The sequence below is a fragment of the Eubalaena glacialis genome, chromosome 10, assembly GCF_028564815.1.
Source record: "Eubalaena glacialis isolate mEubGla1 chromosome 10, mEubGla1.1.hap2.+ XY, whole genome shotgun sequence".
Taxonomy (NCBI): domain Eukaryota; kingdom Metazoa; phylum Chordata; class Mammalia; order Artiodactyla; family Balaenidae; genus Eubalaena; species Eubalaena glacialis.
Window position 1 is genome coordinate 120,207,558 of NC_083725.1, and position 12,004 is coordinate 120,219,561.

The 12,004-nt window shown below is 58.5% G+C and overlaps 1 protein-coding gene across 8 annotated transcripts in view; it reads left to right on the forward strand.

Annotated features, from left to right (window-relative positions):
* The window catches only part of OSBPL5 (oxysterol binding protein like 5), a 71,650-nt gene that overhangs the window by 50,609 nt on the left and 9,037 nt on the right, over window positions 1–12,004 (forward strand). For 7 of the 8 annotated variants that reach the window (XM_061202251.1, XM_061202252.1, XM_061202246.1 and 4 more), the window contains 8 exons: window positions 1,122–1,206; window positions 3,178–3,349; window positions 3,745–3,937; window positions 5,973–6,157; window positions 6,759–6,840; window positions 7,435–7,533; window positions 7,972–8,068; window positions 9,051–9,149. In XM_061202251.1, coding sequence (XP_061058234.1) covers window positions 1,122–1,206; window positions 3,178–3,349; window positions 3,745–3,937; window positions 5,973–6,157; window positions 6,759–6,840; window positions 7,435–7,533; window positions 7,972–8,068; window positions 9,051–9,149 — 1,012 coding nt within the window. The remainder of the gene's footprint in view (window positions 1–1,121; window positions 1,207–3,177; window positions 3,350–3,744; window positions 3,938–5,972; window positions 6,158–6,758; window positions 6,841–7,434; window positions 7,534–7,971; window positions 8,069–9,050; window positions 9,150–12,004) is intronic. The other variant, XM_061202250.1, reaches the window with a different exon arrangement.

Genomic DNA, 12,004 nt, shown 5'->3' on the forward strand with positions numbered 1-12,004 from the left:
AGGGGATCGGATGTGGTCACTGGCCTTCTATGTGGAACACGTGCAGAGGTTGGGGGCGCTCAGGGCCTGGGGGCCCAATGGGATGAGATCACACCTCGAGCCCTGTCCAGAGGCTGAGGAACGGGGCCACGTGAGGGCAGCTGCTCTGAACCCAGACCTCACCCTCATAGCCTGGGGGCTGCCCAGCCCAGGACCAAAGGGGGTCAGGTTGCCAAGTGAAATCCTGAATGCCCAGTTAAATTTGGATTTCAGAGGAAGATCAAAAAGTTTTTTTAGGGACTTTCCTGGTGGTCCAGTGGTGAAGAATCTGCCTTCCAATGCAGGGGACGCAGGTTCAATCCCTGGTCGGGGAACTAAGATCCCCCATGCCGCAGGGCAACCAAGCCCGCGCGCCACAACTACAGAGCCCATGCGCTCTGGAGCCTGTGCGCCACAACTAGAGAAGGGAAAACCCGCATGCCACAACTAGAGAGAAGCCCGTGCACTGCAATGAAAGATCCCGCATGCCTCAGCGAAGATCCTGCGTGCCACAACTAAGACCCGACACAACCAAATATAAATAAAAATAAATAAATAAAAAATAAATCTTTTTTTTTTTAAGTATTTTTAGGATAAGTATGTCCCAAAAAGAAACGAAATTGAGTTATTTGTAGTGAGGTGGATGGACCTAGAGTCTGTCATACAGAGTGAAGTAAGTCAGAAAGAGAAAAACAAATACTGTATGCTAACACATATATATGGAATCTAAAAAAACAAAAAAGTATGTCCCAAATATTTCATGGGGTATACTTATACTATCTGTGTAATTTTTCTGAGATTCAGATTTAACTGGGTGTCCTGGATCTGCACATGCTGATTCTGGCCACCCTAAAGTGGGGGGCTCGGAGCTGGAAAGCCAAGGGTGGGACCACCAGCTAAGAAGAGGGACAGAGCACCCCGCCCGTTCACCTCTCTTGCTGCCTGCCACATCTGCGTGGCCAGGGACCTGACCCTGCCTAGGGGTCCTGAGGCCCCAGAAGCGTCCACGCGTGTCTGAGTGTGGGTCCACGTGACCGCACGACCTGTGTTTCCACCCATCCCTGGCCCATCCCTCGGGTGACGCCGGGTCTCTGCCTCTCCAGGGCCCCAAAGGTGAGAGCGTGGGCTCCATCACACAGCCCCTCCCCAGCAGCTACCTGATCTTCAGGGCCGCCTCCGAGTCGGACGGTAAGTACCTGCCTGCCCTGCTGGTCTCCACGGTGACCCCACCTGAAGCACCCTTCCCCTTGGCGGGATTTAGGCCGGGTGTATGGGGCCCCGGTTCGGACTCCTCCACCGCCATCCAAGGAGGCAGCCTGGTGTCAGCGGACGAGCCCGCCATTCACCAGCCCCCTCTCTGGAGCCTCAGTCTTCCCCGTGGGCAAAAGATGAACCGTAGCACTGTCTCCCCAGTTGCTATGCGAATCTGATGACCTTATTTAAAAGCAACCAGATAACAGTTACTGGGTGCCAACCACGTGCCAGGCACCACTGAATCAGCAGATGCTACTGTTACCATCCACGTTTAACACATGCGGAGATAGGTTGGGTGAACTGCAGATGAGAAAGTGCTGGAGCGGGGGACGAAGCCCGGTTCCCAAATCAGCGCACGTGTTTGGAGCTCCCTCTAGTGGCTGCCCCGAGTAAACGCGGCTGCCCCACACACACACCCACCGCCCCATCGCTGAGCCCTGAGGGCCGGCGCCTCCCAGGGGTCTGGTGTAAGACTCCCACCCCACCAGCGGTCCAGGGCAGGCAAGGCCCTGCCCGAGGCAGCCTGGCCTGACCACTGGGCTCCGGCCCTCCCGGCTGGGAGTCTGGGGCAGGCGGCCGTCCCTAAGGTGCCACGCCACCCCCTGGTGGCCAGACGCTGCATCCACGCTCCAAGGGGCTGTCCTGAGTCCCTTGAATGCCACCCTCATTTCCCCAGCCCCCCACTCGGTGCCAGGCCCCTCGTGGGCCCTGGGATGGGCTGGGCAGCTAGCGCTCCCATGGAGCCTGCTATCTAGTGCGGGAGAACACCAGCAAACCAGCAGACAAGGCTAACTGGGCTGAAGCATGAGCTGAGTCCCTGATGGGGTCGGGGGCCATGGTCAGGGAGGAAGGGCATCCACAGCCCCTGTGGGTATCAGGGTGGGCTTCCTGGAGGAGGAGGAGGAGGAATGGGCTCGAAGGATGCATGCTATTTAGGATGTCTAGTCCCTTGTGGCAACCACAAAAAAGGCACGTCAGGGCCCCAGACCCCACTCAGCAGGTGTGGGTTTCCCAGCTCTCCCCTGCGGGTTCTGCTCCCATGAGCTCCTCACCTTCCACCGCCATGAACTTTCAGCCCTGGCTGAAAGTTGGAAGGTTGGTATCCAACCAAGCCTGCAGTGAAACCCCCTGCAGGACGCCGGGTGTCCTCCTGAGAACCAGGAGCCACCATCCCTGCAAGCCCCTCCTCCGTGATCCCCAGCACGCCCCTCCCAACGCCAGGTGCCGGGGATGCACCACAGAGAGTTAGGGAAGGAAATTCACTGTCTCCAAGAGGGTCACGCTTTAAAGGCTTGGAGAAGGAAAGAACCGAGTTCAAGGTCCTTTAATCCCAGGTCCAACCCGCGGTGGCGTCTACCAGAAGGGCTGCAGGGGGCTGAGGACAAGGGCTGGGGGCTGGAGGCGGCCGGCTCTGTCCACCCCACCCTGCCTCCCCGCCCGCCTGGCCCTCTCCTCCTCCCGGAGCTGTTCCAACACCAGGCGCTGCCTCTCTGCAGCCTCGGCTCAGCAGCCCCTACCCCAGCCTGCCACACCCCCTCCTGCCCTGTGCTCCAGGCCAGGAAAGCCCTCAGCGCAGAGGCCCCCTCCTGCCTCTGGAAACCTGGGGGGGCCAGTTTCCATCACGGAGGGCCCTCGCCCTGACGCCACAGGTGGGAGCTCGCAGGGCCTCTGGGTGCAGAGTGGCCTGAGCTTGCTACGTGTATGACCTTGAGGGGGTCACTTACCCATCCTGGCCTTAGCCCTTGTCTCTAACGTGGGTGACTGACAGTGTGCTGGGAGTGGGGAGTCCGATGGGGGGCTCCTTGTTGGGGAACGGAGGGCTGGGGGTGGGCAGGCTCCCCAGTGCGCAGTGGGTGCCTCCCCAGCTGGGGGCTGCTCATCGCCCCCGCCCCCCGCCCACTACAGGCCGCTGCTGGCTGGACGCCCTGGAGCTGGCACTGCGCTGCTCCAGCCTCCTGCGACTCAGCACATGCAAGCAGGGCCGCGACGGGGAGCCCGGGTCCTCGCCAGACGCATCACCCTCCTCGCTCTGCGGGCTGCCCCCCTCGGCCGCCATCCACGACCAGGACCTGTTCCCGTGAGCAGGGGCGTGGCGGGCAGGGCCCAGCCCCTCCCGGGAGCCTGCTGGGGACTCCTGGGCCCGGGCTCTCCCTGGCACCACCGCACAGGGTCTCCTTGTATGTGGGGAGGAGATGGGGGGCAAACGCCATCGAGGTCTGGCTGCCCAAACCCCAGGCCAGGAGGCAGGCCTCCTCCGCTCGAGGTGGACCGGGGCGCCTCAGGGCGTTCGCCTGTGAACTGGGGCTTATGGTGTCGAATGCCCATCGCTGAGGCTTTTCAACACAGGGATGGGGCTGAGGCGCCGGGCAGCGAGGGGTGCCCCGGGTGAGGGTACTGGGGGGTATGCCCAGAGGTGGGCGTGCCTGGGCCTCACCTGGGACCAGCAACCCACGGGTGCCATCCACCTTCCAGACTGAACGGGTCCTCCCTGGAGAACGATGCTTTCTCAGACAAGTCAGAGAGAGAGAACGCTGAGGACTCGGATAAGGAGACCCAGGACCACAGGCGGAAGGCGGAGAGCGGGAGTGACCAGTCGGAGGCCCCGGGGCGCCCCGTGCGCAGAGGGACCACGTACGTGGTGCAGGACCACGAGGAGCTGGGGGAGGTGAGAGCCCGCCCTGCCTGGAGCTCGGGCGCCGCCCAGCACCGCTCCCCGCATCCCTGAAGCAGTGGAGGCAACGCCTGGCCGTCCCCTCGGGGAGAGCTCGCAGGGTCTGCTGCACCCAGAGGGCCAGGGAGACGGGAAGGCCAGGATGGCCGGGACTCGGGGAGAGCCGGGGAGGGCCGCGGGGCTCCGGTGAGGGTGGTGGGAAGGCCACAGGGGAGTTTCAGGTGGCGGCCTGCCGGGGTCCAGGTGAGACTTTCAGAAGGTCCAGGGGCAGAGGTGGAGCCGGGGACCCGCTAAGGAGGAGCATTGTCTGGACAAAGCTGATGGCACCCTGGACCCGGGTCGGGGTGGGGAAGGGAGAAGGGGTTCAGGGCGCGTCCAGAGGCAGGTGGGCAGGAGCCAGCCTGATGGCGATGCCACCCGTGAGACGGGCGCTCGGGAAGAAAGAGCTGGTGGCTGGGGGTGGGACCAGGCTGTGTCCCAGGCTTGGACGTGCAGGGGAGACACTGCTGCACGGGAGGGTCTGGGGCTCAGGGGGCCGTCGGGACATAGGGCTTGGGTGGGCAGCCCAAGGGGCCCAGGGGCCCAGGCACCCCAGCCTTCAGAGGTTGAGCACAGACGGGGCTCCACAGAGGAACCCTGGGAGGCGTGGCAGGGAGGGGAGGGGTGGGCTCAGGGGCAGCTGTGCTGGGAGCTGGAGCAGGAGAGACAGGGTGACACGGGGGTGGTGGTGACCTTCACCAGGGCACTTTCGGTGGAGAGGAGGGGCAGAAGCCAGAGGGAGAGGGTTAGAGGCAGTGCGGGTGGGATGGGGGGTGCAGGGGATTCCCAGCTGTGGCAGCTGCCATGCGCGCCCCGAAGCTGGCCTGGACATCAAAGCCGGGGAGCCACAGCCTCATGGGGGTCAGACATGACCGCTGCCTCTGGGGGCTTCCCCTCCCCTCGGTGCCCAGGCGAGCTGTCCAAGCGAGTGCCACTAGGCCTCCGCCACAGCTGTGCAGACACAGAGAGGCAGAGTGACTGCCTAAGGTGGCCCAGCAGGGTGGTGATGGGCCCTGATGCAGGGCTGGCTGCTGGCACCCCATTCTGCTGCCTCCCTGGGGGGTCGGGGATGGGGATCCACAGCCAAGTCTAGCCACACCCCAGGCCCGAGGCCCTGGAGCCATAGACCGGGGGACGGGGGGCGGTCCATGGGGAGGGGAGAGGGGCTTGGCGTTGGCCCGGGAACTGCGGCTCGGTGGCACTTCCCGAGAGTGGAGGGTCCCCGATGCACAGCCCTGCCTGGGAGCACCTGCCCCACCAGCCAGCTGTCTTTAGACAGCTGCATGACCCTTTCTGAGATCATTCTGCCCACCTGAGGGTTTGCTGGTTGGTGTGGCCTGGGAGATGGAGCCCCCCACCCCCCTACCCTGCCTCCCTGTCCCCCTGCCCCCTCGCCCCCTGCCCAGGCAAAGCCCAAAGCTCTGGGGCTCAGTCTCTCTGTAGCACGTGTTTGGAGCCTCGGTGAGGGTTAGACGTCTCAGGGAAGAGAGGAGGGGTCCAGGGCGGCCCCCTCTAGCCGTGCGATCCCGGACAAGTGAAGACCCCCTTCTGAAGGGGGTGCAGGCCTAAAGCACCTGTGTCACCCCATGAAGACAAGATGGGCTGGGGGTGGGAGGAGGTCTCCTCGAGCACGTGGCACCTGCTGCCGCGGCACAGATCATGCAAAGTCCACAGACAGGTGTCAGCAGCCACGGTGGATGTGCGCCAACTGCGGGGAGGGCCCAGGTCGGCCAGGCTGGCCAGGAACAGAGGCAGACGGGAGCCGGCCTGGGCCAGCAGCTGCCCCTCGGGCCTGCTGGCAAATGCAGGGCTCAGGTGGGGCTGGGACAGGCCCGCTGGGTGTGGCGGCCCGGCCAGGGGGTACGCCTGGCCGCCGTACCCCCCATCCCGCCCCCTCCAGCCGGAGCCGCCGCACCATCCCGCCCACCCGCCCCTCCAGGCTCCCCGCCCGGCTCTGGCTGCAGCCTGACCGCGGTCCCTCTGCCGGCAGCTGGGCGAGGCGTCGCAGGTAGAGACGGTGTCTGACGAGCACAAGAGTCTGATGTGGGTCCTGCTGAAGCAGCTGCGGCCGGGCATGGACCTGTCCCGCGTGGTGCTGCCCACCTTCGTCCTGGAGCCCCGCTCCTTCCTCAACAAGCTCTCCGACTACTACTACCACGCCGACCTGCTCTCCAGGTGAGCGACGGGGAGGTGCCCAGAGACCCCCCAGGCTCCCTCAGCCCCTGCCTGCCCCACAGAGAGTCCTCAGGGTCCCCAGGAAACTGTCCCTGAAGCCTCTGCCTCCAAGGGGCCCGGCCTCCATGGGAGGAGCTGGTGAACAGGGAGGGCGGGGCAGCCCCACGTCCGGTCAGGGCCACCGTCACAGGTGAGCCCAGCACCTTCTGTGCACCTGAAGCCTGGCATTGGCGCCCTCAAGCTGAACAAGGCCGAGGTGGGAAGGCGGGCTGCAGGCTCAGAGGGAGCCGGGTGAGGGCGAGAGCATCCCGGGGGGCTTCCTGGAGGCGGCACCCTGCCAGCCTCGAGCCAGCAGCATCCTCTCTGCCCCAGCACTGGAGCCACCCTGACATTTTCCAGTTCTGTGGAAAACCCGATTCTCCGGAGTGGTGGAGGAGGGTGGGAAACTCCTCCTTTTGGGGGGCTGGGCAGCTGGGGAGGGGCCTGGGTTTTCAGCAAGTGGATGGAGGTTGAAACGGAAGGAGGGAGGGGGCTGGGAAAGGGCGGAGAGCGGCCCAGGTCCCCCGACCTGGAATGAGGGCATTCCCCCACCCCATCGCAGGGCTGCCCTGGAGGAGGACGCCTACAGCCGGATCAAGCTCGTGCTGCAATGGTACCTGTCCGGCTTCTACAAGAAGCCCAAGGTGAGAAGCACCGACCGGGGAGGGCGCAACTACAGCCCAGCCCTGCGCCCTGGCACCCGACCCCACCCAGAGTCCGAGGCCATCCCCTACCCCGCGTGACCCTGAAGGATCCTGGTTGTCCCCACAGTGGTCCCAGGTCCTCAGAGATGGGGGACCAAGCCCTGACTTCCCACCCAGGGAAGTGACTGAAATAGCAGGGCTGGAGAATATGGGCTTTAACTTGAAAGGTCATTAGAAGCCACAGGGGGCTTTGAGTGGGCTGTGCACTGGCTTCCCCTGAGGTCCGGGGAGAGCTTGATGTGGTTAGGGTCTCACGTGCCCCTCAGAGCCAAGAAGTGGACAGGGCACCTCGTGGGCCGTCCCCCCAGAGTGTAAACCAAGGGTAAACATCTCCCCAGAGCAGGAGTGGGGCGCTGTTCCCAGATGCTGGTGGGAGACTAGACATCCCTTCTAGAGACCTCCTCCCTGCGGGTGCCCGGGACTGTGGGCAGCAGGCAGCCCCTCTCGTTGTCCCTCGGTCCACACCCCGTCCCAGCTGGCATCTGTGCCCCACCCCCAGCTTCTCACACAAGCCTCTTTGTTCACTGCCCGCAGGGGATCAAGAAGCCCTACAACCCCATTCTGGGGGAGACCTTCCGCTGCTGCTGGTTCCACCCCGAGAACCACAGCCACACCTTCTACATAGCTGAGCAGGCAAGGGCCCGGCCACCCTGGGCTGGCCGCTGGGCTCTGCAGCGGACGGGTCCCTGGCAGTGGGCAGGGGGCGTCTGACCCACCCCCAGGCACGTTTCTGGGTGGCCCCACCTTCGACCATTGGAAGAGCTCTGGCCTCACTGCCGCCGGCGGGGATTCTCCCAGGAGGCGCAGGCACCACCTCGGCTGTGACAGCAGAAAGTGTTTCCTTAGGGAGGGGGACAGCGCCTCCCATTTTCCTGGGGGCACCCTGGGGGGATGCGGGGATTGCAGCCAGCTCTCCCCCAGGCCCCAGGACTCAGGCCTGGCTTCCCTGGACGCTGGGGATGAGAGATGGGGACTGCCCTCACACCTGCTCCTGGGACTGGGAGGGATGTGGTGGGGGACCGGGCCTGCCTGCTACTGGGGCCGTCGCAGGAGCCACCTCTCCACCCACAGGTGTCCCACCACCCACCCGTGTCCGCCTTCCACGTCAGCAACCGAAAGGACGGCTTCTGCATCAGTGGCAGCATCACAGCCAAGTCCCGGTTCTACGGTGAGGGGGGCTCCCCTGGGCCTCGAGGAAATGGGGGGAGGACTGACTTCCCGGACTCAGTGGTCACCAAGACCTCCCACGGTGGCCATGTTCGTGTCCCTCTCCGCCTCTCCTAGCCAGGGACCACGAGGGGTAAAGTGCTCAGAACCTGGGGTCAGGCAGAGCCCTCCAAAGCCTGCTCCCCCCGGCCTCTCATCCCTCAGCCGTAGAGTTTGCACGGATGCTGGGAGGATTACGAGAAAGAGCCATATGAAGGTGCCATCTAGAGCTGGCTGTCCAATTCAGCACCATTGGCCACATGCGGCTATTTTAATTGATTCAAATGAAATAAACCTTAAAAGGCAGCTCCGCAGTTGCTCTGGCCACAGAGCAAGTAGCCACATGCTGCATGGGATAGAACAGTTTTATCATCACAGGACATTCTGTCGGGCAGCACCCCTCGAGAGCCTGGCACCGTGGGTCTGTCTGCATTTTTCCGTCCTGTCGACCTTCGTATTGTTCTCATTGGTGGGCAGGTGCTCTGAGTGCCTCTGTGTGCCCAGCAGACTGCAGAGGGCATACAGGCTCAGCCCACCTTTTCCACCCCTGTGCTCCCGTCACTGACTGTGGCTGTGACTCTCAGCCCTGAGCGGGCCGTACCCGCTCTCCGCTGGTGTTTAAAATCAGAGCAGAGGCCCTAGTTTGAAAACGTTCGAAGCCTCCACCCTAAGAATCCCTGCTTTAGTAAGTGAAATAAACATGAACACATGGCAACTTAGGTAACTCCTCAGGATGAATGACTTGTAGGACCTGGAGGGGGCCTTTACAGAATCTGAGGCTCAGAGAGGTTAAGCGACCCACCCACAGTCACACAGCTCGAGGTGCCTGGGACTCTTTCCACCTGTTGGAAGGGAGCTCAGGTCCTGTGACTTGGGGTGGAGGTGGGGGCCCAGGTCCCGAGGATCCGTCTCATCTCACTGGTCCCACTGCCCCGTCTCTGCAGGGAACTCACTGTCAGCTCTGCTGGACGGCAAGGCCACCCTCACCTTCCTGAACCGGGTGGAGGATTACACCCTAACCATGCCCTACGCCCACTGCAAAGGTGAGAGGCCATGGTACCCCCACGCTGGAGGGCAGAGCCCAGGCCGGCTCCCTCAGGGAGAGCACCCTGGTTCTTGTCTATTTGAAGGTATCTTATTTGACCCTCACTCTTTCATGACTTTTTAGCTGGGTATGGAATTCCAGGCAGATTGTCCTTCTCTCCTCTTTGGAAGCTTGTTACCACCTTCTGATTTCCATTGTGGTTGGTGATCAATCAGCTGTTGGCCTGTTTGTTACATGGTCTGCTTTTCTCTGTAGCTGCTTTTAAGATCTTCTCTTGTCTTTGGTTTTCTGCAGTTTCACTGTAGTAGTTCAAGGTTTGGATTTCTTTTTTTTTTCCTCTACAATGTTGTGTAATTTCTGGTATACAGCAAAGTGATTCAGTTATAGGATTTCTTTTTTATTTTTTAATTAATAGACTTTCTTTTTTACAGTGGTTTTAGGTTTACAAAAATTTTAGCAGAAAGTGCAGAGAGTTCCATATACCCCCCCATCCCAACACACACACACACACACACACACACACACACACACACACACGGATCCCCTACTGTTAACGTCTTGCATTGGTATGCTACATTTGCTACAATTGGTTAGCTGATATTGACACATTATTACTAACTTAAGTCCATAGTTTACATTAGGGTTCACACTTTGTGTTGTATAATTATATGGATTTGGACAAATGCATGTTTCTACCGTTACAGTATCACAGAATAGTTTCACCACCCTAAAAATCTCTTATGGTTAGCCGTGAATAGATGAATTCACCTATTCATCCCTCCCCCCACCCCCTCAACCCCTGGTAACCGCTGATCTTTTAACTGTCTCCATAGTTTTGCTTTTCTCGGAATGTCATAGAGTTGGAATCACAGGGTATGTAGCTTTTTCAAACCTGCGTCTTTGGCTAAGCAATATGCATTTAAAATTCCTCCATGCCTTTCGGTGGCTTGATTTCTTTATTTCTTCTATTTGTAAGGGCTTTTGTTTGTTTGAACTTTTTAAGCAGCGATTTCATGGTTTTGATCAAGTGTGGAAGTTTTTAAGCCATTATTTTTTAATACTGCCTCACTCCAATTTCTCAATTTTTTTTCTAGAACTTCAGACATTCTGTGCCCTGCATCTGACATCTTTTATGTCTTTGCGTTCTAGATAAGTTCTTTAGATCTACCTTTAACTATGATTAACCTAATATTTAACTCATCCACTGAGTTCAATTTTGAAGTTTTGGATTTTTTTCCCCCTAGAAATTGTACCTGATTCCACTTCAAACCTGCCTGTTCTTTTATACTTGTATCTTGTTCCTTGATCAAGTTCACAATTTCTTCTCATAGATCTGTAAACATCATAAACGCAATTGTTTTCTATTCTCTATCTAGGAATCCTAATATTCTAGCCAGTTTGCCGCTGTGTCCCCACTGCCCCCAGCAGTGAGATTCTGGATAAACGTTTGTTTAGTGGATGACTGTATATATTAAGACCTTGAGATTCTAATTCTGCTGGGGGTTTTCCCCTATACTAGGCTGTCAATGTATAGTAGGCTGCTTCTGGGCCACACAGGAAGTTTCAATTTGAGTCCCAAACTCACCTTACAAATTGAAGGCCAGGGATGTAGGGGGTGGGGATATTTTTAACCCCTAGAGCCCTGCCCGATACAACTGTTTCCTTGACTCTTCTTTTGCTGAGAGTATAGCGATGTGAGAGTCCCAGTTTTATGGAAATGTCTCGGAACACACTTTCCTTGTTGCTCTGGCCCAAGCGCCTCTGTCCTGCACCCCACTGGACACCAAGGGCTCAGGTCAGCAAAGGCCTCTCTGCTCAGAGGACAGATACTCCTCTTCCTCTTTCTCCCCCTCCTCCCCCTCCTCCTTCTCCCCCTCTCCTTCTTGTTTGTTTTTTCTCCCAGAAGATTGCCCTTATTTTCTGGCATGCCTATCTGTTCATCAGTGCATTTAAAAGAGCATTACTTTTTCTTCAACTTTTTTTATTGAAAACTTCAAACACACGTGAAAGGACAGTGACCCCCGCCCCCCGCCAACGTACCCAAAACACAGCGAGCACCAATCTTGTTTCCTTTATCCCCGCACACCTCCCACCTCATTCATTTGAAGTAGATCGCAGATATCACGTCATCTATGCGTTTCATAGAGTGTCACTAAAAGATAAGGATTCCCCTTCTTAACCACAACCACGAGACTATCATTACACCAAAAATTACAAAAAACAAAACAAAACAAAACTCAAGGCTCTTTCCCTAATACCATCAGATATACAGTTAGTGTTCAAAGTTCTCTGATTGTCGTAAATAAATGTATGTTTACATACGTACATACACACGTATGTTACGATTCACTTGTTTGAACAGGATTCCAGATAAGGGTCACGCTTCGTGCTTGGTGTGAACCTTCACCTTTTTTTCCCTTGCACTGTATTTGTGGAAGGAATAAGGTCATTTTCTTGTGGGGTTTCCTCTAGTCTGGATTTACTGGCTGCGTCTGTGGTGTAGTTGAACGTATTCTCTGTAAACTGGAAGCTGACCTCATCCCTGGAGGTGTGATCACTTTCAGGCACAGTTTTTCCAACAAGACAACAGTAGGTGGCTTCCCGTCTTCCTGCCGTGAGGTTCGTGACGTCGGGTTGGCTCCACGTCTGTGATCTTAAGCGGCGTGGATTCTCAGCTCCTGGTCCCTCTAACCTGGTGACCGTCCGTCGCTCCTTCATCCAGCCAGCAGGCAGCCTCCTGCAAAGAGAAACTCGCCCTCGCCTACCATGTGCTTACCCGCTAGGCCAGTACCTGTAGGATAAATGCCAGAGTTCTTCAAAATAGTAATGAGTTTTCCTTCCCCTGCCCCTGTC